This window comes from Elephas maximus, chromosome 3, assembly GCF_024166365.1.
Source record: "Elephas maximus indicus isolate mEleMax1 chromosome 3, mEleMax1 primary haplotype, whole genome shotgun sequence".
Lineage (NCBI taxonomy): Eukaryota > Metazoa > Chordata > Mammalia > Proboscidea > Elephantidae > Elephas > Elephas maximus.
Genome location: NC_064821.1, coordinates 33,177,860 through 33,203,747, shown reverse-complemented (window position 1 = coordinate 33,203,747; position 25,888 = coordinate 33,177,860). Strand labels below are relative to the sequence as shown.

Genomic DNA, 25,888 nt, shown 5'->3' with positions numbered 1-25,888 from the left:
TTGTATGCATTACCTTATTTAATATTCATAATGATCGTATGAGGTAGTTATTATTATTATGCCCCATTTTATAGATGAGGACACTGAGGGTAGGTAATATGTCCAAGGAGTCCCTGGGTTATACAAATGGTTAGCGGGCTCAGCTGCTAACCAAAAGACAGGTGTCTGAGTCCACTCAGAGGCACCTCAGAAGAAAAGTCTTGTGATCTACTTCTAAAACATCAGCCACTAGAAAACTTATGCAAGACACTTCTTTGCATGGGGTTGTCATGAGTTGGAACTGATTCCATAGCAATTGTTTTTTATTTATTTATTTTCTTAAATATGCCCAAAGCCCTCATATCTCATAAGTGGTGAAGCCTCTGCTGGGGATTTATTCTCCTTACTTTTTTGTACAAATGCTTATTAATAATCTGTTGGCCCACCATTAGTTTGTCTCTCAATCTTTTTTTTTGTTGTTGTTGTTGATGGGCCCACAACGCTGTGAATGCATTAAATGCCACTACATATATTTAACTTTAAAATGGTTTAAACACATAGACTGTGCTGAACCGCTTATGTAAATCACAGACATCATAGTGGGACTCCATGTGCCTTAAAGAGCCCCTGGCATATAGTGCTGAGGAGCAGACAAGTCACCATTCCCCAGAATGGGCCCTACTGTCTCACACCCCCAGGACTTTGCACTGACTGTTCCTCTGCCAGGAATGCCAACCTCCACACTTCTGGGTGAACTTTCTCTCTTCTTCCAGCACAGCTTGTGTCACCTCCTTCATGGTGCCTCCGGGACTGCCCAACTTCTATCAGAGCACCAGTCAGGCCCCCTCTCCTTTTTCTTCCCCTAGCATCTTCAACATACCTTGTCCTGCCATTTAACACAGTGTCTTACTATATCTTAACTATTAATTATATATATATATATATATATTATAACGTCCCTGTCTCCCCACTGTGCTGGGACCCCCTTAAGGGCAGAGACCATGAATTTTGAAGCTCCTGAGTGGTATAAACAGTTAATGTACTTGACTGCTAACCAAAAGGTTGAAGATTTGAGTCTACCCAGAGGCACCTCAGAAGAAAAGCCTGGCAATCTACCCTCAAAAAGTCAGCCATTTAAAGTCCAATGAAGCACAGTTCTACTCTGACAGACATGAAGTTGCCATGAGTTGGAATTAACTCAGCGCCAACAGGTGCGTACAGGCACCATTCCCTAGTGCCTGGAGAACAGTGACAAGTATTTATTGAATTAAATCAGCATTTAGGTTGAGGCCTCAACATTCCTAAGAAGAGAGAAGAACCAGTAGATGAATGCATGACAAGCTCCTAGAGGGACATTCCTCTGTACTTCAGGCTGTGCCTAAGGCAGGGATTCTCCACCTGGGCACTACTGACATTTGGGGCTAAAAAATCCTTTGTGGTGGGGGCTATCTGTGCATTGTAGGATGTTCAGCAGCATCCCTGGCTTCTACCCACCAGATTCCAGTAGCAACCCTCCACCCCCACCCCAGGCATCACAACCAAAAATGCCTCCAGACATCATCAAACATCCCCTGGAGGAAAAATGGTCCCCGGTTGAGCACTACTGGTCTAAACCATGTAAATTATTGTCCAAACTGGTACACTTTGATAGACAGATGGATATGTACAACAGAGTAAAACGTTACCCGGTCCTCTATCATCCTCACAATCGCTGGCATGTTTGAATCCGTCGATGTGGCTCGTTGTGCCAGTCCATTTCACGAGGGTCTCCCTCGCCCTTCCTGGCCGTCTGCTTCACCAGACATGATGTCCTCCTCTAGCAGTTAATCCCACCTGGTGATGTGTCCAAATAAAGCAAGGCCGGCAATGTTTGGTTGTGATCCATTGGGTTTTCGTTGACTAATTTTCAGAAGTAGATCATCAGGCCTTTCTTCCTAGTGAAAGGGGTGCTATTAAAATTACCCCAGGACACCAGGTGTGAACTGGGACTGCCACAGCAAACGAGGAGGTAGTCACCTGACTCCAGGAGATCAAACCTGCAGCCACAGAGACTGACCTTGGAAACCCCCTGCAACTGCTCCTCTCTTTCCTGTCCATGATTTTGCTGTTACATCGAAATATTTCAGTACAATAAATAAGTAATTTTCAAGCATAGTAACAGGTTGATCTACCACCTGTTGCTAGTTTCCAGCCACCTACAGCTGTTTCATTCTGACAAGTGGAAACTGCCATTAAATTAGAAAAACAGATGTGGACTTTCTACTTCTGACCCTTCAAGTGAAGCCAGAGAAGGCTGATTAGAGAGACCCACCAAGGGATTTATTTCAGGAGGGTGAATCGCACAGCTAGTAACTGGCAAAGCTGGGATTCTAATCCAGAAACCTAGTTCTGGCCCCTGCACTCTTGTTGTTGTTAGATGCCGTCGAGTTGATCCGACTCATAGCGACTCCATGTACCACGGAACAAAACACCACCCAGTCCTGCACCATCCTTACAATCATTGTTATGCTTAAGCCCGTTGTTGCAGTCGCTGTGTCAATCTATCTCGTTGAGGGTCTTCCTCTTTTCCGCTGACCCTGTACTTTACCAAGCATGATGTCCTTCCCCAGGGACTGATTCCTCCTGACAACATGTCCAAAGTATGTAAGAAGCAGTCTCGCCATCCTTGCCTCTAAGGAGCATTCTGGCCGCACTTCTTCCAAGATAGATTTGTTCGTTCTTTTGGCAGTCCATGGTATATTCAATATTCTTCACCAACACCACAATTCAAAGGCGTCAATTCTTCTTCCATCTTCTTTATTCATTGTCCAGCTTTCACATGCATATGATGAGATTGAAAATACCATGGCTTGGGTCAGGCACACCTTAGTCTTCAGGGTGACATCTTTGCTCTTCAACACTTTGAAGAAGTCCTTTGCAGCAGATTTGCCCAATGCAATTTCTTTTGATTTCTTGACTGTTGCTTCCATGGGTAATGACCTGCACTCTTAACCACCAGCTATATAGCCTCTCTGCCATGTGGCCTTCTCAGGGGCCATGAAGAATAATGCATGCTCATTGGCATGGAAAAATGTCCATAACATACTATCAAATATATGTATGTGTGCATATACACACATGTCCTATTGGTATATATCATGTACATGTGCCATGTACATGATATACACCAGTTGCTGTCAAGTCAATTCTGACTCACAGCGATCCTTTGTGTGTCAGAGTACAACGATGCTCCGTAGAGTTTTCAAGGCTGTGACCTTTCAAAAGCAGATTGCCAGGCCTTTCTTCCAAGATGTTTCTGAGTGAGTTCACACTGCCAACCTTTCAGTTAGTGGTCTAGCACTTAACCACTTCTTGCCACCCAAGGACTCCTTGGTATGTTCGTACATAGCATATACATATCCTATTAATACAAAATAAACATATATTAGTATATGATATAAATATATTGTATACGTATATATTTTTATCTTATTAAAATGTATCAAGGATGGGGAGACTACGTCTCACATACTTTGAACATGTTATCAGGAGGGATCAGTCCCTGGAGAAGGACATTATGCTTGGTAAAGTAGAAGGTCAGCAAAAAAAGAGGAAGACCCTGAACGAGATGGATTGACACAGTGTCTACAACAATGGGCTCAAGCATAACAACAACCGTGAGGATGGCTCAGGACCCAGCAGTGTTTCATCCTGTTGTGTGTAAGGTTGCTATGAGTCAGGAGCAACTCAACAGCACCTAACAATAACAACATTAAAATGAATCAAATTATGGCATTCCCCTGCTTGAAACTCTTCAGTGGCTTTCCACTGGGCTTAAAATATTTTAAAAAATAGTCTCTCTCCCTATACCAGGCCCACTAGGCCCTTGCTCTTGCTACTCTGTCCCCTCCCTACCCTAGGCTCCTCCAGCTCTCCTCCTCCTTCTCTTTGCTTTCACCACGTGGGCCTCCTTGCTACTTCCTGAACAAGCAGAACACATTCATGGGGCATTTCTGCTCTGTCCTATAGGGTCACTAGGAATCAACTCCACAGCACACAACAACATTTCCTCTGCTTAGAATGCTCTGTCCTTGGAGATCCCCATGGCCACCCCCTTGCATTATTCAGGCAGTCTGAAAACTGTCTAAAATAGTAGCCCCCTGTCTCTCTCTGTCTCCTTACCCAGCTTCACCATTCTCTATAGAACTAATCAATCACTAATATATATGCCTTTATTTATTTACACCTTTGTTTATATTTTTTGTCTGTATCCTGCACCAGAAAGGAGAATCCATGACAGCAGAAACTCAGTTTGTTTTACCCCCTCTGCTGTATCCCTGGAATAGTGCCTATAACATAGTAGACATTACATTTAAAAATGTGTTGAATAAATGGATGCATATGTACTCAGTGCCATCAAGTTGATGTAGACTCACAATGACACTATAGGACAGAGTAGAGCTGCCCCATAGGGTTTCCAAGAAGTGGTTGGTAGATTCGAACTGCCGACCTTTTGGTTAGCAGCCAAATGCTTAACCACTGTTTCTCCAGGGCTCCAATACATATTTATGTATATATTTATGTATGTGTATTGGTATATATATTATTTCCATATAGATTATTTCTAGATCTCATTTACATACATGTATAGAAAGAAAATGGTTAAATAGATAGATTAGAGAGAGATACATGTAACCCAACTGTTAATGGATTTCCTTGGGTCTTTTTTGGTTTAGGTTAGTCTCAATATTACATTTAACCCAAACGAAATACAAATCCATTTCCAAGAGCCTTGAAAAACAAGTCATTCTTTACTGAAGCTTCTTCAAGAGGTAGCAAAGGGAAAGGATAGAACAGTATCACGCAAGACTTACCAAACTTCCTAAAAGTCCTCTTTACTTCTGACCCAATCTCTCCTCTCTTCCTCCCTCAAAATTCTACCTGCCTTATCTTTGCACCTCCTCCCACCTCTTCTGTCATTTTCTTCTAAGGGTAGATGTGACCTTTCTTATGTAAATCAAGTTAGCTTCTCTTAGTTTTTCGAGCTCTCTTACACCAATTTTTATCTAGGAAACAATTTTTTTTTTAAAACACAGAAAAGGGTTCAGGGCCACAAACACAAAGACGGCTTTAGAATCTGGGAAAGAAAGAGACACTGTGAATACCTCTACTTATTTTGACCAATATGTTATGTGTGTGTGTGTGTACATATATATACAAATATCACTATATGTATGTGTGTGAATGTGTGTATATATATATCACTATATGTGCATTCCCTGGGTGTTGCAGTTACACCAAAATGTTGGCGGTTCAAACCCATCTGGTGATGTGCTTCCAAAAAAGGTCACAACCTTGAAAACCCAATGAAGTAGTTCTACATAAAAGGGTTGCCATGAGTCGGAATTGACTCAACAGCAACTAACAACAACAATGTATGTGTGTGTGTGTGTGTGTGTGTATACACATACATATGTATGTGTATATATACATATATCACATAAATACCCTCTTCAAGAAGGTAAAATCATGACTCTCAAGCCAATATAAATAAATGCATGTCAAAAACCATATTCAACTCATCAATTAACAAGGGAACCAGTAAAACGTTAACCCTAGTACCATGCCATATACCATACCATTGCCGTCGAGTCGATTCCTACTCATAGCGACCCTATAGGACAGAGTAGAACTGACCCATAGAGTTTCCAAGGAGCGCCTGGTGGATTCCAACTGCCAACCTTTTGCTTAGCAGCTGTAGCTCTTAACCACTATTCCACCAGCGTTTCCAAGCCTAGTACAAAGGCAATTTAAAGAACAGATACACACGCACATTCGTATATATAATCAGGAATGCTGAAATAATTATGCTAATGGGATTCAAAACTGGTTAATATCCTAGAGGGCCATAAAATGTAATCTGTGGTGTTATATTTTCTATAGGGCGGAAAGCAACTACATATCTACCAGGCAAAATGCATTTGCACCTATGGAAAGAACCATTTGCGCTACCGTCGGTTTTCTGCATGTTGAACTCCATGCTTACAGAGCTATAAAATAGCCTGGCAATAGAAAATCAATCAAAGATGCAACATCCTCATAGAGTCAGATAATGCCCAGAAGGCCAACTGAACAATGCTCCGTTCTCCATGGAGAGAACACTCAGTCAGTCATATCTTTTGCCCATTTTAAGTCTTGGAAGATTTTTCCTGCGTGTATGTTTGCATACATACACATATAGAGGTATATATAATAAACAAAAAAAAATATGTATATACAATAAAAAAAATATATATATATATATATGCCTAGAAAAATCCAGAACTCCAACAGTGGTTATCTCAAAGTAGTGGAATTGTGTATGAATGTTATAATTTCATTTCTTTTTATCTCAAAATTTTCTAATTTATTTTTACAATAAAAAATTGTGGAGTATCAAATAATGTGATACTTCACAGCAGTTCAAATGAATAATGAATGTATCAGTATGGCTAAATCCTGACATTAACCGAAATGACTAAGGCAAGTTGCAAAAGGATACCCAAAATGTGCTACTATTTATGGGAACATTTTAAACACAGAAAACAAGACTATATATCATTATGTAAACATACATATATAGTAAAATTATGAAAGCATTCATGGAAAAGGTAAGCTCCAACTTCAAGACCATGCTTATCTCTGGAGAAGTAAGAAAGAGAGTGAGGTAGTGGGAGCTTTAGCCATATCTAAAACATTTCGTTTCTTTAAAAAAAGAATCCTGAAGACAAAGTGTCAAAATGTGAATATTTGTTACATCTGGATGTAGGTGTCTGTTACGTCTTTTTGTATATTTTTCTGAGTGCTTGAAATGTAATTTGAACTTTTCTAAGAAATAAAAATGTTTCAAAAGAATTAACCTTTTACCTCATGCCTGGCACTATGCTAGGATCCCTGTGATTCCCAAATGAGGTATCCTATATAGTCATTCAGTATTCAATATTCAATATACCACGAACTGACAAAAGAATGAACAAATCTGTCTTGGAATAAGTACAACCAGAATGCCCCTTAGATGCAAGAATGCCAAGACTCTGTCTCAAATACTTTAGACATGTTACCAGGAGGGACCAGTCCCTAGAGAAGGACATCCATGGCTGATAAAGTAGAGGGCCAGTGAAAAAGAGGAAGACCCTCGACGAGATGGATTGACACAGTGGCTGCAACAGTGGGCTCAAGCATAGTAAGAATTGTGAGGATGGCACAGCACCTGGCAGTGTTTCATTCTGTTTACATAGAGTTGCTATAAGTTGGAACGTCTCAACAGCACCTAGCAGCGACAACATATAGTCTTGGCTCTCAAGAAGGTTATAGTCTGTTGGAAAAATAGAATTAAGTTCAATTCATTTAGTGAATAGTCAAATGCTTATTGGCACTGCAGGAATTGCACTTGATACAAGAGTTCAGAGAAAGAAGCAGAAAGGCTGAAGAGTTGGGTTTGATCTAGTTCTTGAAGGATGAGTTGGATTTGAGTAGGAAGAACATGGGGGGAAGTGTGAACTTCCTGGGCAGCTCCTGAGCACAGGTGTGAAAATCATGGAAGCGTGGCAGGTGTGGGGTAGGAAGTCCTGATTGAGGAATGGTGGACAAGAATGGTAGAAGAAATGGTTAACTCCATTTTTCTATTTCCTCAGGTCCCAATGCAGTTGCCTTTATTTCATATGCTTCTCTTGGGGACATCATAAATGCAACTTTTTTTGAAGAGATGAATGAGAGAGATCGAGTCTACCTGAACTCCCAGGTAGTGAGTGCTGCTATTGGACCGGAAAGGAACATTTCTCTCTCCCAGTCTGTCACTCTGAGTTTTCGACATACAAAGGTGGGCCAAAGCTGTAGTTTGGGCTTGCTTAGGTTTCAGGGAGGTAGACTGAACAGCTTGTATACACACTGCAGACAGTGCTCCCAGACTTGAATTGCCCAGTATGGTAGCCATGAGCTACACGTGGCTGTTGAGCATTTGAAATGTGGCTAGTCTGAATTGAGAAGTGCTCTAAATGCAAAATATGCACCGGATTTCAAAGACCTAGTATGAAAAAAGAAGAATGCAAAATAGCTCATTAATAATTTTTTGCATTGATTATACACTGGGAGGAATATTATAGATATTGTGGATGAAACCAAATATATTATTAAAATTAATTTTGCTTGTTTCTTTTTACTTTGTTTTAATGTGGCCAGTGGAGCTTTTTAAAATTACATAGGTGGCTCACATGATATTTCTCTTAGCACTGTTCTAGAGCATGGAATTATTTTATTTACAGGTATTTCATAAATCTGTGTAATTTGAATTGAGACTAATATTCATTCTCACACAGAAGCCTGATATTAAGTATTAAGACTACATAACTCAACCACCAAAAACTTCCATTTAATCTATTGCCTTTTTACATTCTCTGCCCAAGCTCTTAAAAGAGGTTAACAGCCGGACACATACATAACGGATTCATTTGCTCCTTTTTCTTTCTGCTCTGTTGAGAAGAATTAAGTGGGGAAATGTAGGTTATCTGCCTCTAGTGCATAAGTCTAGGTATGGAGTTTTTGATGTATGTCATGGGGAGGGGTGGCAGATTAGAAGTCTAGGAATGGCCCACTGGGCTATCAAAGGAGACAAGGCCCCCAAACAAGAGGGCATCCAACCATCTCCTGGGCCCTGTGAAATGATGCTCTAGAAGTCCTGGGACCAAAGCTAATTTTACTCTCTCTCTTCATGACCCTTCTTCCCTACACCACCCCTTTCCTCATAGCAGGTTAGTGAGGTATCAGGGACAGAACTGGTGTGAAGAGACGAGCGAAATTTGGCTGAGAGAGTCTTCTGGGAACACAGTGTGTGAGCCTCAGGCTTGGTTTTTGTTTGATGCCAGTGATGGAGAAGATTCTAAGACCAATGAAATCTCCTAAAATTCTACCTCCCAGAAAGTCTTAGCCTTCTTTTAAGTTATGCAGAACCCAATAGAGCTGCAGCTACAGTGGCAGCAGTCTTGGCAGCCATCATATTCACTTAAAATCAAAATCACCTGAGTCATTCCTAACCCATGTGTCTCCAGTGTGGCATTCAGGCAGGCATAGACATTGACAATTGTCCCTCCTGAGGAAGAAGATGATAAGCCCATTCTATTTTCAGATGAAGCCCAATAGCGAAAAGGCTTTCTGTGTCTACTGGGAAAGCTCCAAGAACGGCGGCCGCTGGTCCATGGACGGCTGTTTCCTGATACACGTCAACGAAAGTCACACCATATGCAACTCCACCCACCTGTCCAGCTTCGCGGTCCTCATGGCCTTCACAAGCCAGGTACAATGTAAATGTTTAATTCCTCCAGCAAATACTTCGTGAGCACCTATTAGATAGTAATAAGTGCTATAAGCGAAAAGAAAAAAAGCAAGTGACTGGATTGATTGGGAAAGGCATGTGACTTTACATAGAGTGGTCAGAGAGGTCCTCTAACAGAACTAAATATTTGAGCTGAAATCTGAATATTAAAAAAGAGTCAGTGTCACTGAACATGGGTTCTTGTCCTGTCCTATTAGCCAATCAAAATAAGGTGACCACCACACCACCAGTTGCAAGGGAAACAGAAAGTAGCAACTTATTGTCTGTGCACATAGGAGCAACGTGGGACCTAGCAGCCAAAAGACCATGAGCTCCCCATCTGAGGGGTTGGGGAGCTTTTTATTTCTAATGGCATCTGGAGATTGGGTTTGGTGCCCTGAACTCTCCACCCTGACCCCTCCCATGTCCGCATTTGGAGGTCCAGATGCTGAATCATGCTACAAAGGAAGGCACCTTTTGCTTTGCAAATGGGCTCAGGCGCTGTGATATGCTGGAAAATATCTTCCTCTCTGGTGATTCTCAGGACCAAGGACAGACTGAGGACACAGCTCTTCAGGTCCTGCCCAGGAGCCAAAATCCTGGCTCAGGCATTCGGGATTCTGGCGCCAAATTCAAACTGCAGTTAGGGCCAAACTGCAGTTAGAAGCCACAGTTTGGCGGGCTGCAAGGGGGCAGGGAACTGCAGCGGAGCAGGGGAAGCCTCAGCAGAGGCTTCATCAGTACTCAAAACCACAATGAGATACCACTAACCCTTTGCCGTTGAGTCAATTCCCACTCATACAGTAGACTGCACCAATGGGTTTCCAAGGCTGTAAATCTTTACAAAAGTAGACTACCACATCTTTCTCCCATGGAGTGGCTAGAGGGTTCAAACTGCTGACCTTTAAGTTAGAAGCTGAGCGCTTAAATGACTGTGCCACCAGGGCTCCATTCATACTCACTAGAAAAGCTAGAATCAAATAAAAAAGAAAATAACAAGAGTTGTCAAGGATGTGGAAATATTGGAACCCTCATCCATAGAAATGTAAAATGATGCAGCCACTGTGGAAAACAGTTGGTGGTTCTTCAAAAAGTCAAACACAGAATTACCATGTGACCCAGCAATTCGACTCCTAGGCATATACCCCAGAGAAAGAAGTACTTGAAAACAAGTACTCAAACAAATACTTGTTCACAAACGCTCATAGCCACACTATTCACAATAGCCAAAAGATGGAAAAAACCCAAATGTCCATCAACAGATAAAAAGATGTAAAATTCTGATACTTGCTACAACATGGATAACCCTGAAAACATGATGCTGAGTGAAAGAAGCCAGATACAAAAGGTTACCTATCGTATGATTCCATTCATATGAAATATCCAGAATAGGTAAGTCCATAGAGACAGAAAGCAGATTCAGATTTGTGGTTGCTAGGGGCTGGGGGGACAGGGGAATAGAGAGTGACTGCTTAATAGGTACAGGGTTTCCTCTTGGGGTGATGAAAATGTTTTGCAGCTAGGTAGAGGTAGTGGTTGCACAATGTTGTGAAGACACTAAATGCCACTGAATTTTCTCTTTAAAAAGGTGAATTTTATGCCATGTGAATTTTACCGCAATTTTTTTTTTTAAGTCAGTAGAAGGTCTTGAGGAAGTACCTCCCAAAAAGAGGAACCATAGGTGTAAAAGCTCTGAGGAGAGAACAAACTTGAAGTGTTCCAAAGGTGTGGTTGGAGCAAAGTGAATGAGGGGTGTCTTATTTATCTAGTGCTGCTATAATAGAAATACCACAAGTGGGTGGCTTCAACAAACAGAAATTTATTTTCTCACTGTTTAGAAGCCATTTTAACTCCTCCCTCTATAAAAATTTTTAACATCATCATGGGCAACAGGGCCTCAGTCCCACTAGAGCACTCTAGGACAAAGACTAGAACACGTACCTCAGAGTCATCTCACCCAAGAGCCAGGATGCTGGAGTATTTACCTACCAATTCCCTAACTTATTGTTTAATGGCAGCTTCCAGGAACATTAACTCCCCAGCACTTGTGACTTGCTCTGGTATGTCCAAGTATGCCCATGCGGCTTGAAAAATACCCCCAGGCAGAGAGTCACCAGCATTCACAGTAAACAGCCAGAGGGCAGGTACTGGTGAGCATGGAGAGGATAACAGAATGGCCTCTGCTACGCAGGATTTCTTGCATTTCTTTGGGAGCGAAACATAGTTGGTAGACATTTCTCATACTCTCCATCATCAAGCTTCACTCTTGTATTGGGGTGCCCCACTCCAAGAGAGAAAAATTATCATCCCAGAGCAGGAGAGTATGACTGTGAACTCCTCTTTGCTGGGTCCCAGGAGGAAGATCCTGTGCTGGCTGTGATCACCTATGTGGGGCTGGGCCTCTCTCTGCTGTGCCTTCTCCTGGCAGCTGTCACCTTCCTCCTGTGCAAAGCCATCCAGAACATCAGCACCTCACTCAATCTGCAGCTCTCTCTCTGCCTCTTCCTGGCCCACCTCCTCTTCCTCGTCGGGATTGACCGAACTGAGCCCCAGGTACTGACGGTGTCCCTAAGGACTCCCTGCCCTGCCCCAGGAGAGGCTGGGCTCATGGAGCCATGCTGTTCCTGATATCCTGCTAAACTATCCTTAGGCCCAAGGAACATTGGAGGGATTGGTCCCAAGGTGGGCAGTGCTTTCCTTGCCTTTACTTTTGAGAACTTTGGTCTAAACTCAGGTGCTCTGAGCTCAATGCCAGGATGAAAGAGAGGTTCTTGGGCTGCACTCCACCCTGACGGCCCCTCCTGATTACTCTCCCTCCTCCAGGTGCTGTGTGCCATCATTGCAGGTGCCTTACACTACCTGTACCTGGCTGCCTTCACCTGGATGCTGCTGGTGGGCCTGCACCTCTTCCTCACTGCAAGAAACCTGACAGTGGTCAACTACTCTGGTATAAACAAACTCATGAGGAAGCTCATGTTCCCTGTGGGCTACGGAGTTCCGGCCGTGATTGTGACAGTTTCTGCAGCTTCCAGACCTCACCTTTATGGAACACCTGAACGGTAAACTTAACTCCCATCCCATGCCATGGACAGTTACGTATTTCCTGAAAGCTTTTTGGGAGTGGTGTTAACGATGATGATTGGAATAAACATATCAAATTCACCCCACATTCCCCTTTATAACTGTTCTAACCCCTTTCCCAGGGAAGCAGGTAAGATGGCGGTAAGAGTTTGGGTTTTGGAGGGAGAGAGCTTTGCAGTTACATCCCAGCTCTGTCCCTCCCATGCTCTGGGCTCTTGAGTTCTCAAGTCTGAGTCTCCTCATTTGTGAAATAGGGATAACAGTTATCCCCACTGTCCCAACCTCACAGTGCTGGTGTGAAAATTCAGCTGGAGTGTATTAGTTTCCTAGGGCTGCTGTAAAAAATACCAAGTACCACAAAGTGAGCAACTTCTAACAACGGAAATATATTGCCTCACAGTTATGGATAACAGAAGTACGAAATCAAAGTGTTGTCAGGGCCTTCCCTGATGTCTCTAGGGGAGAACCCTTCTTTGCCTCTTCCGGCCTCTGGTGGTTCCTGACAATCTTTGGCATTCCTTAGCTTGTAGATGCTGTCACTCGAATCTCTGCCTCTTTCATCACATGGCCCATCTGGGCTTTTCTCCTCTTTTGTAAGGACAACATTCATATTGGACTAGGACCCACCCTTTCTCCAGTATGATCTCGTGTTAACTGATAAGATCTTCAAAGACCTTATTTCCAAACAGGGGTACATTCACAGGTACAGGGGTTAAGGTCTTCAACATATCTTTTTGGGAAACACAATTCAATTCATAACAGGGACTGTGCTCACAAAATGCTTAACGCAGTACAGATACGGAGTCCTTGGGTGGTGCAAACTATTAACATGCTCAGCTGCTAACTGAAGTGTTGGCACCCAGTAGCACCTCGGAAGAAAGGGCTGGTGATCTAATTCCAAAAAATCAGCTATCAAAAACCCTATGGAGCAGAGTTCTACTCTGACACACATGGCGTCACCATGAGTTGGAATCTACTCAATAGCAACCGGTTCTGTAGTAACGCGGGGTAGCATTAGCTGCTACTTTCAGTGCTCCTCTGTTGGAAAAGTGTCATCACTTTATGTTCATTTCATGTGTTTTCTCTGATCTCCCCCGCTTCACTTTTCTCATTTTTCCCAGCTGCTGGCTACATCTGCACCATGGATTCATCTGGGGTTTCCTCGGCCCCATCTGCGCCATTATCTGTGTGAGTATGTGGCTCCAACATTCCTGACCAAAGGAGAAACTCCACATGTACTAGGTGCAAGATAGCACCAGGGACATACATTTTCTCGGATGTATGGTTTGATTTTCCACCTGCCACCTATTCCAACCCATGCCCAAGAAGGTAGGAGGTGTGTGCAACTCCCTGTGGACACGGTACATTTTTTTTAATTTATTTTATTTTTTGTTGTTGAGAATATACACAGCAGAGCATACACCAATTCAACAATTTCTTCATGAACAATTCAGTGACATTCATCACATTCTTCAAGTTGTGCAACCATGCAACCATTCTCACCCTCCTTTTCCCATTTATTTCTCCCCCATTAACCTAAACTCGTTGTACCCCAAGTTTCCCATCTAATCTTTTAAGCCACTGTTGATCCCACATAGATAGTTCTTAAAAAGGCAAAGTAGATATTTTTTACTAGTTAAGCAAAACTATTATTTGGTTTCAAGAAGACCCCAGGGATATTTTTGCTTTAAAGTTTAAAGATTATCTCAGGGCAATAGTTTGGGGGGGGGTTCGTCCAGCCTCATGGATCCAGAAAGTCTGGATTCCATGACAATTTTAAATTCTGTTCTACATTTTCCAAGCTTTGATCAAGATTCTTCTATAGAACTTTTGATCAAAATGTTCCGTAATGGTAGCTAGACACCATCCTGTTCTGGTCTTATGTCAAAGGAGGCAGGTGTTCATGGAGGCAATCAGACCTGCAGTCCAATTCCTCCTCCAATTCCTGGGTCTCCTTCTTCTGCTGCTGCTCCAGGCAAATAGAGTCCAATTGTCGTAACTTGGATGGCCTCTTGCAAGCTTTTAAGACCATAGTCACTACGCAACGAACTAGGAGGTAGAACATAAGCGCTAAACACAGTAGTAGGCCAGTTGACTGAGGTGTCCTATGAAATCATGACCCTAAACCACCAAACCAAGAAACCAAATCCCATGAGGTGTTTGCTTGTACATAGGCAGCCTCGGTAGCTGCTCTTTTTTGGTTGTTGTTTTTATAAATATATCTATCACACAACTTTTGCCACTTGACATGGTACATATTTTAACTTGCATTCTGCACTCTTTGTGTCACCCCTGCAGATAAATTTAGTATTTTTTTTCTTCGTCCTTTGGATTTTGAAAAGAAAAATTTCCTCCCTCAACAGTGAAGTGTCAACCATCCAGAACACAAAGTAAGATGCGACAAATGGTCCTTCTCACTCTCCTTTTCTCTGCCCACCCAATATTCCTCCCTCCTGCATTTCCCCACACACACACACCCCACTGTCAGGATCCAGGGACTAGCAAGGCCCCTGTAATCTTCCACTTTCACAAGCTAGAGTACAGGCTAAAAAGAAACAAAGACCCAAAACAGAGTGCGGTAGAAGCTTATTTCACTCTCATGTCACAGTCCAGAGGTGAACATTCCAGAGTTGGTAAGGAAGCTCTGCTCCACAAAGTGATCCAGAGACTCAGTTTCTTTCCATCTGTCACTCCAGCATCCCCTAGGATGTTGTCTTTGTCAGTATCCCATCCATGGCAAGGAGATGACATGGAAGTTGCACAGTCCACATTTGATCATCTCCCATTGGCTAATCTTGCTCACACAGTCACACCTAACTGCAAAGAAGGCTGGGAAATATAGTCTCTAGCTGGGCATCCATGTGCCCTGATAGAACTCAAAGGGAGAAGGGACTTACTACTAAAAGGAAAAAGGAAGGAGAGGAGAATGACAAAACCAGCAGTTTCTGCCACCCAACACAAGATGCATACAGGGGTGCTCTTTCTTTGTCAAAGACAACCAACTCGGGTTTGCTAACCCATCAGTCACTGACAGCTTAAAGTCTATAGGAATCCTAAGAATTGAGCTACTGAAGGATAGCCCAACAAAACTGTACCCACCCAGCCGGTAGGGACCAAGTTAGCTTTGTTGTTGTTGTTAGGCGCCATCAAGCCAGTTCTGACTCATAGCGACCCTGTGTACAACACTGCCCATTCCTGCGCCATCCTCACAATCGTTGTTATACTTGAGCCCATTGTTGCAGGCACTGTGTCGATCCATCTCATTGACGGTCTTCCTCTTTTTCATCAACCATCTACTTTACCAAACATGATGGCCTTCTCCAGGGACCTGTCCCTCCTGATAATATGTCCAAAGTCTTTGAGATGAAGTGTCACTATCTTTGCTTCTAAGAAGCATTCTAGCTGTGCTTCTTCCAAGACAGATTTGTTCATTCTTCTGGCACTCCATCGTATATTCAACATTCTTCGCCATCCAAGTACTAACAGGCCCTACCCTGCTTAGCTTCCGAGACTGGACGTGTTCAGGGTGGTGTGGACGTAGACCCAAGTTAGATATTTGTAGCAAATTTAAAAGTGTATCTATAGTTGGGTATAATAGGTTCAAGAAAGATTTAGATTAAAATATAATCTTGTGTATTATTATACAAGATCATATTTTAATCTAAATCCTTCCCAAAAAAGTTGGAGCTATGAGAATTTTACTTTTGCAGCATCCATTTTAATTTGTATGTATCTTTGTTGTTGTTGCTGTTTTAATCACAAAAATATGACAGGCTTATTAAATTTTCGGAAATTTTTTCAAAATATTTAAAGTAAAAACTGAAAATGACTAACTCCTCCTTTGCCTGCTACTTCCACTTTCCAAGGAAACCAGAGTTAACAAACAGTATGCTACGACATTGTGACACTTTGTCAGGCCTTTATCTGTGCACTTTCTATAGAACAGACACAGGCATGTATACAATAGGATCACACTGTACAAATCATTCCTCAACCAGCTTTTCTCATTTATATTATATTAATAAATTAAGGATATACGTATGTACTATAAGTGGAGCCCTGGCGGCAAAGTGGTTAAGCATTCGGCTGCTAACCAAAAGGTCTGCAGTTCGAATCCACCAGCAGCTTCCTAGAAACACTATGATTTGGAATCGACTCTACAGCAATGGGTTTTGGTTTTTTATATACTCATAGTGGTTGAGTGCTACGGCTGCTAACCAAAAGGTCAGCAGTTCAAATCTGCTAGGAGCTCCTTGGAAACTCTATGGGGCAGTTCTACTTTGCCCTATAGGGTCACAATGAGTCGGAATCAACTCGACGGCAGCAGGTTTGGGTTTTTTGTTGTTGTTGTTGTTGTTGTTTTTATAAGTAGGGTGGCCATACATCTTAGTTTGCCTGGAACAACTCCAATTTATTCCTGTTGGCCCATTGTAATTATTAATAGCACCCTCTGTTGACCCTGTGTGTTTAAAGAGAGAGAGATAAAGAACACCCAGTTTTAGAATGCTTTACATATATCCAGAGCTAATTTTGTTCCAGATACTGTCCTATATGTTTTACATATATTAAACTCTCATTTAATCTCTGCAACAAACCTATGAGGTAGGGCTATTACAAAGATAAGGAAACTAGGTTACAGAAAGGTAAAGTAAATTGCCCAAGTTTACACAGTTAGTTAGTGCCAGGGCTTGAATTTAAACCCAGACATTCTAGCTCCAGAATCCTCACCGTTAACAACTGCACCATAGGGGTGTTCATCCCCATTATTAGGTTTTTGACAGCATCATTTCTGACTCCTCTCAGGATGCTGACACTCAAAGCGATGGCTCAGCTCTTCATCCTGGGCTGCACCTGGAGTTTGGGTATCTTGCAGGTGGGCCCAGCTGCCCAGGTCATGGCCTACCTCTTCACCATCATCAACAGCCTGCAGGGCGTCTTCATCTTCCTGGTCTACTGCCTCCTCAGCCAGCAGGTAAACATCAACTGTTTATTGTTTTAAAGTTAAGAAAAGTTTGGAAGTACAGATATTAATCAACGCTTAAAGCTCTGTTCTCTAAATTCCGTATGGGCTTGTAATCAGTATGTAGACCAAATGTCCTCTATTTTAAGATGCTGTTGACTGTAAAATATCTTCAGAAAGTAAGGAATTGCTACATCAAGGAAATATTGTGTTTTTCTTCAGCTTTTCCATTTGCAGTAGTCAGTTGTTATTGCTGTGTAACAAAAATCCTCAAAATCTCAATGGCTTAAACAATGAGTATTTATTTTTCTCATTCTGGGGTTGCAGATCGGCTGGGGCTCAGCTGATCATGGCTGGGCTTGGCCTGGCTTGGCACAGGAGGCAAACCCTACTGGGTCAGGCCATTTCAATCTTTTCCTTGCATCACATCTGCTAATACCGCATTGTCCAAAGCAAGTCACATGACCAAGCCCAAAGTCAGTAGGAGAAGAATACTCCACCCACTGTGAGGCTAGGATAAGGGTATAATACTACTGCACAGAAGTGAATGATTGAGATCAATAATGCAATTCACCACATCACTTAACATGAATCCTCAATTTCCATGTGTTGGCATAGTCTCTGTACTAATATGTTTTAATAGTTCTACAATGAAATCACATAATGTTGTTGTTGTTAGGTGCCATCGAGTCAGTTCCAACTCATAGCGACACCATGCACAACAGAACGAAACACTGGCCGGTCCTGCGCCACCGTTACAATTGTTGTTATGCTTGAGCCCATTGTTGCAGCCACTGTGTCAATCCACCTCGTTAAGGGTCTTCCTCTTTTCTACTGACCCTGTACTCTGCCAAGCATGATGTCCTTCTCCAGGGACTGATCCCTCCTGACAACATGTCTGAAGTATGTAGACGCAGTCTCGCCATTCTTGCTTCTAAGGAGCATTCTGGTTGTACTTCTTCCAAGGCAGATTTGTTCCTTCTTTTGGCAGTCCATGGGTATATTCAATATTCTTTGCCAACACCACAATCCAAAGGCGTCAATTCTTCTTTGGTCTTCCTTATTCATTGTCCATCTTTGACATGCATATAATGCGACTGAAAATACCATGGCTTGGGTCAGGGTGACATCTTTGCTTTTCAACACTTTAAAGAGGTCCTTTCCAGCAGATTTGCCCAATGCAGTGCGTCTTTTGATTTCTTGACTGCAGCTTCCATGGGTGTTGGTTGTGGATCCAAGTAAAATGAAATCCTTGACAACTTCAATCCTTTCTCTGTTTATCATGATGTTGCAGTGAACACCTAAATGCTATAATTAACATTGTGCTATGTTTGCATTATTACATATCTACCCATTTATCTATCCCTCTTTCCATCCATTCATCCTTCTCATTATAAGCAAGTGTAGCTTGCATGTTCAGCCAAAGAAACATGCAGGCAGCTCCTCTCAATGGATGTATGCCCTGAGTGAGCACAATGCAAAAGACTTACATCTACTTTTCCCTCAGTTTGTTCCAGCCCCTGAGACATCTCACAGTGTGAGCTTCTAGTTTTTAAAGATAGCTATTTTTTATTCAATATGGCTGTTAAATGAAGGCCTATTCATCTGTCTGCAGCGAACGAAAGAAAACAATGTATTCCAACACTCTCAAAATACTGACTGCTTTGGACTTACTGGGATCAGCCTCCAACATGGTGCTTTCCTAAGAGGTGTGCGCAGATAATTTGAGCAGTGTGCTGGCTCTGGAATTTAACCCTAGGAAAAATGCAGTTCCACTGTATGCGATTGAACTTTGTTGGCATACTTCTACCTACAGTTAAATTATACTACATCTATAGAACAGGAAACTATGCAACCATTAAAAATAATGTTATAAAAGCCTGAAACCCCAATGAAGCTGGGATCCACACAGTGTGGATCAGGACGCATAATGGCCAAATAAACTTCATCCATCAACCAGGAGAAATGCAAAAGCACTCAAGTTCTTGACGTGCTCTTCTCAAACACCATGAAGAGGGCACACGGTTCAGGCATATTCCTTTCCTTTCCCAGACATTTTCTTCTCCCTCATAGCTGTCCTGGCCCTCCTTTATTCAAAATTCCCCCCCAAAAGCTACCTCCCACCCCCAGCTTCTCCCCTGCCCCCTGCTCTGTAACTCACCCTCCCTCCGTCCCCCTTTTTCTTTCCCTCCTCCCTCTTTCTTTTCCTCACTCGGCATCCAGGGACCTGAAGAACCAAACAGCTCCTCAGTGGGTGAGGGAGGGGAAGAAATTGAGCTGGCACAGCAGACGATCCTCAGAGAGCACAGGCTTAGACCATTCACATGTTCATCTTTGTCCAGGCCAGAGAATATACTATGATGGGAAGGACATTCCAAATATATTCAGTGGAAATGCAAGTTATGAAACATTACTTCAGAAGGGTTCCATTTTGTTTATATAACGTGTATGAAAATGTATATGTTATAGTTATATATTCATTTACGTGTAGGTGTATAAGGTTTAGCACAGTGTCCTCAACCGGGGGCTATTTTGCGCCCCCCCCCCCCCCCGCAGGGGCGATTTGGCAGTATCTGGAGACGTTTTTGCTTGTCACAATTGGAGGAATGCTACAAGCATAAAGTGAGTAAAGGCCAAGGATGCTACTAAACATCCTATAGTGCACGAACAGCCCTCAACTACAAAAAGAATTATCCAGTCCAAAATGTTCATAGTGCCAAGCCTAGGAAACCTTGGTATGGAAGATGTTGTCGGTGGCCCTCCCACATCCCCTTGGCATTCCCCTCTACAAGCCTCAGGTTTTCTAAAGTAAACAAGTACCTATGAGTCTCTGCCTGTGGAGGTCTTACTGTACAAGACAAGCTGATGGTGCCAGAGAGTAATGTCCTCTGAGAGCGGCCATCAACCAATGTCTCACGAGAGTTGGTGGGTCAATACCCCAGCTCCCTAGCCCCATGAATGGAACGACTCTGAGGTGCAGGTCCTATGCTTTCTCCCTGAGGTCCCTAACGGAACTGAGCCCTGGTTGCCCATAGTGGAAACTTCCTTGATAAAAATACACCCTTTACTGGCTGCCTTCTCTTACCTCTCTCACTTCCCAAATGTCCTGCTCTTTTTTCCCTGGAATCAGCTCCCAGATAAGCTTCTTACACTAAAACCCTTGTGTCAGGCTTCTGGGGGACCCCAAACAAAGACAGTTGGAAGGAGACCACCAAAACATTATCAGTAGCATTCTCTAGATTGAGAAGTTATATGTGACTTCTATTTTCTTTATTTTGCATACGCATATTTTGTACACTTTCTATAACAAAGATGTATTCTGTAATATGAAACAACAAAAAAAAAATTGCCATGGAGTGAATTCTGCCTCATGGTGACCCCATGTATTACAGGGTAGAATTGAGCTTCATAGGGTTTTCTTGGCTATAATCTTTATGGAAGCAGGTAGCCAAGCCTTTCTTCTGCAGTACCGCTGGGTAGGGTTGAACTGCCAACCTTTTAGTTAGCAGCCAAGTCCAAACCGTTTACACCACCCAGGGACCTTTCTGTAATATGAAAAAAATGTTTTAATAATAAGTCTCTTCTCTTTCTCACTCACCCTCTTTTCTCCTCTTCACCAATTTAATAAAAACCATCTTGGTATTTCCTTTGATGTTCCAGGTCCGAAAACAATACCAAACGTGGTTTAGAGAGATCGTGAAATCGAAGTCAGAGCCTGAGATTTATACACTTTCCAGCAAGCTTGGTCCTGACTCAAAAGTAAGAGAACCTGTGGCTTTTTCTACTGTCTCACCCCCTTGATGTCCCTAACTGCCTCTCTATGTCTTAGTCCAGAGCTCCTTTAATGGAAAGTAGAAGGAAGAGTTATACTCTTGTCCTGAACACTTGGTTTGTATCTCTCATTCTCAGATATTTTTCCTCAGTTACTCTTCTCTGCTCACTAACAATATTGAACTGACTTTTGCATATGTCCACAGCATGCAAAGAGGCAAGGTAAAACATTGGCAACACCGTGTGGTGTCCATGTCAAGTAGAACCCTATGAAAGGAGACATAAGTACCAGGTAGTCATCATCCCCCAAACCTCCACCATCCTGTAGAAAGGTGGACATGGGCCCAGTGGAGTCGGCAGATAGCCTGGAAAGGGCTCTGTGACAGGGATCCCACCTGAGATGCTCTACTTAATTATAGGGAAAGCATGCAGGGAATGATGGGGCTTTCCAGGGGAAGAAATGGCCCTGTTAGAAAGGGAACACCTCTGGAACTCAGTCGCTGGTATTCATCTATTCTTCCATTGCGCTAACTCAGGCTCAGCACACAAGGAATGAGCTTCTAGCCTGATCTGAGACTTCTCTTCGTAGTTCTTTCTTGTTTGCCCTGTTAGAAAGAAAATAGAAAATACTTCCAAGAAGGCATGTGTGAATGAGCAAGAAGGGCTCCAAAGCTCTAAATCCATAAACTCACTTCCTATCTTGTTTGGTTTCATGCCTTCACCAAAGAGCCTCTGAATACTTTGTTTACATGGAGAAAATTCTGCTAAATCACCTTCTGTATTTCTTAAGATAATTTGGGATTTTCCTTAGCAGTGAAAAGCTATATCAAGGTCACTAAAGAAACTTCTGTCTTTTATTGGAGGGCCGTCGTTGTTGTGTGCCATTGACCGGATTCCACCTCATAGCAGCCCTGTGGGACAGAGTAGAACTGCCCCCTCGGGTTTTCTCGGCTGTACTCTTTATGGGAGCAGATCACCAGGTCTTTTCTCCCACAGAGAACATCTGGTGTGTTCAAACCTACAACCTTTTGGTTAGCAGCCAAGTGCTTGACCATTGTGCCAGAGGGGTGGTGAATTAATTATGTCTTTCCACAAGGGCCAAGAGGAAAAGGGACTCTGTCAAGGAATCTGAAAACTTTTTATGAATATCAGGCTTAATCATTCTCAATCAGGGTAAAATCGTGCTAGGTGCTGACAACTGACCGTGGCCTATAAAGTATTTCCCAGATAATCCAAAATAATTCCCAAAGCCACTCACACCCAGGTTGCTAGTGAAATAAGGTGAAATAAGGAGGTTTGTTTTTATGATTACTTAACGTTCAAGAAACTAAAAGATGAGTATATCTTTGAAAAGGGAAAATATAAAATAAACACTATGAATCTCCCTGTAAGAAATACATCAGGTTTAATTAAAAGAATCTCTTAAGCTCTTTTTTCCACCTCCCCAGGCACAGGATATGAGTAAAGAGTTAGAAGCCTTTCTCTTTCTCTGTAGACAAACTTGATCTTTGTTTAACTTTCTGGCTCTGTTCCCCTAGAAACTAGATAAAGAAGGAAGTCAGCTGTGTAACCAGACAGCATTATTTATTGTAAAAATTATGCGTAACTGGTAAATGGCCAGACAATGAATCTGAAACTCCTGGAGGGAAGTCATTAACTTTGGGCTTCCTGCATACAATGACTCTTATAACTGGCTGGGTCTCTTGCCAGGACTACTAGAAGCTATGCCCGTGGGCTGCTACAGGAGATGCTGGCTCCACATCTAAATAAGTCTTCTAACTGTAATTGTGGGAACCAAAAAGAATACTTGCGAAGTTCGACAATGTGTCAGCATTCTGCTAGGCAGTGGCCATCCAGAAAGAAACGAGACCAACTCAGTTACTGTCTTCAGGGAGTTTAGAGTCTAGCCTATCCTCATAGAAAAACAACAACATTCCGAGAGCCAAAAATTCTGTGTGAAACACTATATCCGAAAATTTTTCAAAGGGTAGAATTCTTTGGCCTGGGTTGTTGAAAAGTCCTCCCAACATAAGCTAAAAAGATCGCACCTGCCCTAGGACTCTAAATGTTGGAAGATGTGCCATTTTGCCCACGTGTCTGCTAAATGAAGCTCTCTGCCTTTAACCCATTCCTGACCTTTCATTCAGCTTTTGTTTTTTTATTTATTTATTTTTTTTTTGTTTTTATCCTTATAACCACCTTTAACCTAAACATCTCTTTTGCGGGGGTGGGGGGGTTTGCAGGAAAAATGAAGAGAAAATATTAAGAGTACAACATTCAACTCCACGGATCTGGCTGGCATCATGAAGAATAAATTCAGGGCAAGTGGACTCATTACACATATCATCCTTGGAGGAAATATTTAATCTTTACTTCTAAAAGTGTTTCTTCTGCATAGTGTGGTGCTGCTCCTGATAATATGTGTTGAATTGCATTTCTCTTTGCTATGATGTGTCCAGGCAATGTTGGACCTGGATACCCAAATTATGCCCGTTGCAAATACTTCCTTGCCTTTTTGTAACTGAGGAGGCCCCTTCCAAGGTCTTTCATCTAGCTTTTACTCTCACCTCTCCTAAAATTGCTCTTGAAACTCATCTAGCACCTCAAACTATTGGCTTCTCCCAAATCATGAGCTTCCTCTTGGCTTCACCTTCCTTTTTATTCAGCCTAAATCTCATGAGCCACCACGTCAAATAATTCTCTCCTATTTATTCAACATCTTTGCTTCCTTTTTCTGATTCTATTCCCTACTTATATGTCCATTTTCTACCTACCCAGAATCCTTATAATCACTCAATCTAAGACCAATCCAACTATGATAGGCACCACAGATTGTCAACTCAGCAACAACCTTGATTATTCTCAGATTTGGGAGAGTAATGTGCCTGGGCCTAAGGGGTCAATTGAGATTGGTCTAAGCCATCAGTTCTCAACTGGGGGCAATTTCCCCACATACACAGGGACATTTGGCGTTGGACATTTTTGGTTATCATGACTGGGGATGGTAGCTCTACTGCCATCTAGTGGATAAAAAAAATTTTTTTTTTTAGTGGATAGATGCTGCTAAACATCCTACGACGCATAGGATAGCCCACCAAGCAATTATTCATCCCCAAATATCCATAATGCTGAGGTTGAAAAATCCTGGTTTAATTTGCTAGAGATGGGTTGAGGATGGACATTTGGACAACTTCTAGCCAATGAGATATAAGAAAAGCCTACTGGAAAATATTTTTTTCATTGATGAAAACAAAGACAATTCAAGGAGAGCCTGCCCATGACTTCCTTCTTTTGGATGTTGTCATAAAACAATATGATTCTTGGAAGAAAGAAATAATGGAAATACTAAGAATGGAAGAATGGAAAAATGGGAATAATCTGGGCTTTCATGACATTGTTGAGTTGCTGAAACAAACCTTAGACTTTTTGCTATATAAGACAAACAAATCCCTATTATTAAGCCATTTTGAGTCAGGGGATCTGCTGGTTGCAGCCTCAAAGCATCCTTTCTCATGAACTATGTATGTTCTCCATTTCTCCATCAAGGCAGTGAGACCCCAGGATCACTCAGCTTGGAGCCATCACAAATTCATGCTTTCTGATTTAAACAAGACCCTCCATGCTACCTGGGGATCTCTCTGCCTATCCCTAGTCGACTTCCCCACATGGGAAATTCCAGGTTTCCACCTCCTTCCTCAATCATCATCACATTTCCCTTTACATAAGGCAGAAGTCCTTGTCTTCTGCTTCAAAGAGAAAATAAACACACACAAAAAAAAACCCAAACCAAACCCATTGCCGTTGAGTTGATTCCAACTCATAACAACTCTACAGGACAGAGTAGAGCTGCCCCACAGGGTTTCCAAAGAGCGCTTGGTGGATTCAAACTGCTGACCTTTTGGGTAGCAGCCATAGCTCTTAATCACTGTGCCACTAGGGTTTCCAAATAAACACAAGCAGTCAGAAACTCAACTTCCTGACTTCCCTTACAAATTTATCTGCATTCATGCCCATCCTTGCTTCCTTCTCCCATCAGTACCTATTGCTTCCTCCTCCATTCTGCCACAAGGGCAAAGGCCCCCTCCCCTTATCTAAGCCAAACCCCTCCATCTGTGTGTTGGATCCCATCCCCTACTGCCTCTTCAGAGACCTTCGTTCATTGATTGTCACCTCTCTCTTCCACCTCACCCATGCCCTCTCTTCAGTTCCTCCTCAGTAGTATTTAAATATGCTAAAAGTAGTCAGCAAATTTTTTCTGTAAAAGGCCATATAGTAAATATTATTTACAGGCCATATACACTCTCTGTCATAAACACACACACACACACACACACTGGATAAACAGATGGTAGCTAGACAGATAGATAGACTATAGATATAAAATCAGAGAATATGTAATATATATTGCATATATAAATGTAAATAACCAATCAGCAACATCATGCTAAATGGAGAAAAGATTGAAGTTGTCAAGGATTTCATTTTACTTGGATCCACAAGTAACCTATGGAAGCAGCAGTCAAGAAATCAAATAACACTACATTGGGCAAATCTGCTGCAAAAAACCTCTTTAAAGTGTTAAAAGGCAAAGATGTCACCTTGAAAACTAAGGTGCACCTGACCCAAGCCATGGTGTTTTCAAGGACCACATATGCATGTGAAAGATGAACAGTGAATAAGGAAAACCAAAGAACTGATGCTTTTGAATTATGGTGTTGGCAAAGAATATCGAATATACCATGGACTGCCAAAAGAAAGAATAAATTCAACTC

General features: G+C 42.2%; 1 protein-coding gene across 1 annotated transcript in view; it reads left to right on the top strand.

Moving 5' to 3' along the window:
- ADGRE3 (adhesion G protein-coupled receptor E3) overlaps positions 1 to 23,511 on the top strand; it is a 49,986-nt gene extending 26,475 nt beyond the window's left edge. The window contains exons 8-16 of the mRNA XM_049877116.1: positions 7,632 to 7,816; positions 9,119 to 9,286; positions 11,660 to 11,857; positions 12,128 to 12,363; positions 13,507 to 13,573; positions 14,684 to 14,775; positions 17,189 to 17,357; positions 21,006 to 21,104; positions 23,360 to 23,511. Coding sequence (XP_049733073.1) covers positions 7,632 to 7,816; positions 9,119 to 9,286; positions 11,660 to 11,857; positions 12,128 to 12,363; positions 13,507 to 13,573; positions 14,684 to 14,775; positions 17,189 to 17,357; positions 21,006 to 21,104; positions 23,360 to 23,368 — 1,223 coding nt within the window. The 3' untranslated portion in view covers positions 23,369 to 23,511. The remainder of the gene's footprint in view (positions 1 to 7,631; positions 7,817 to 9,118; positions 9,287 to 11,659; positions 11,858 to 12,127; positions 12,364 to 13,506; positions 13,574 to 14,683; positions 14,776 to 17,188; positions 17,358 to 21,005; positions 21,105 to 23,359) is intronic.
- The last annotated feature ends 2,377 nt before the right edge of the window (positions 23,512 to 25,888 follow it).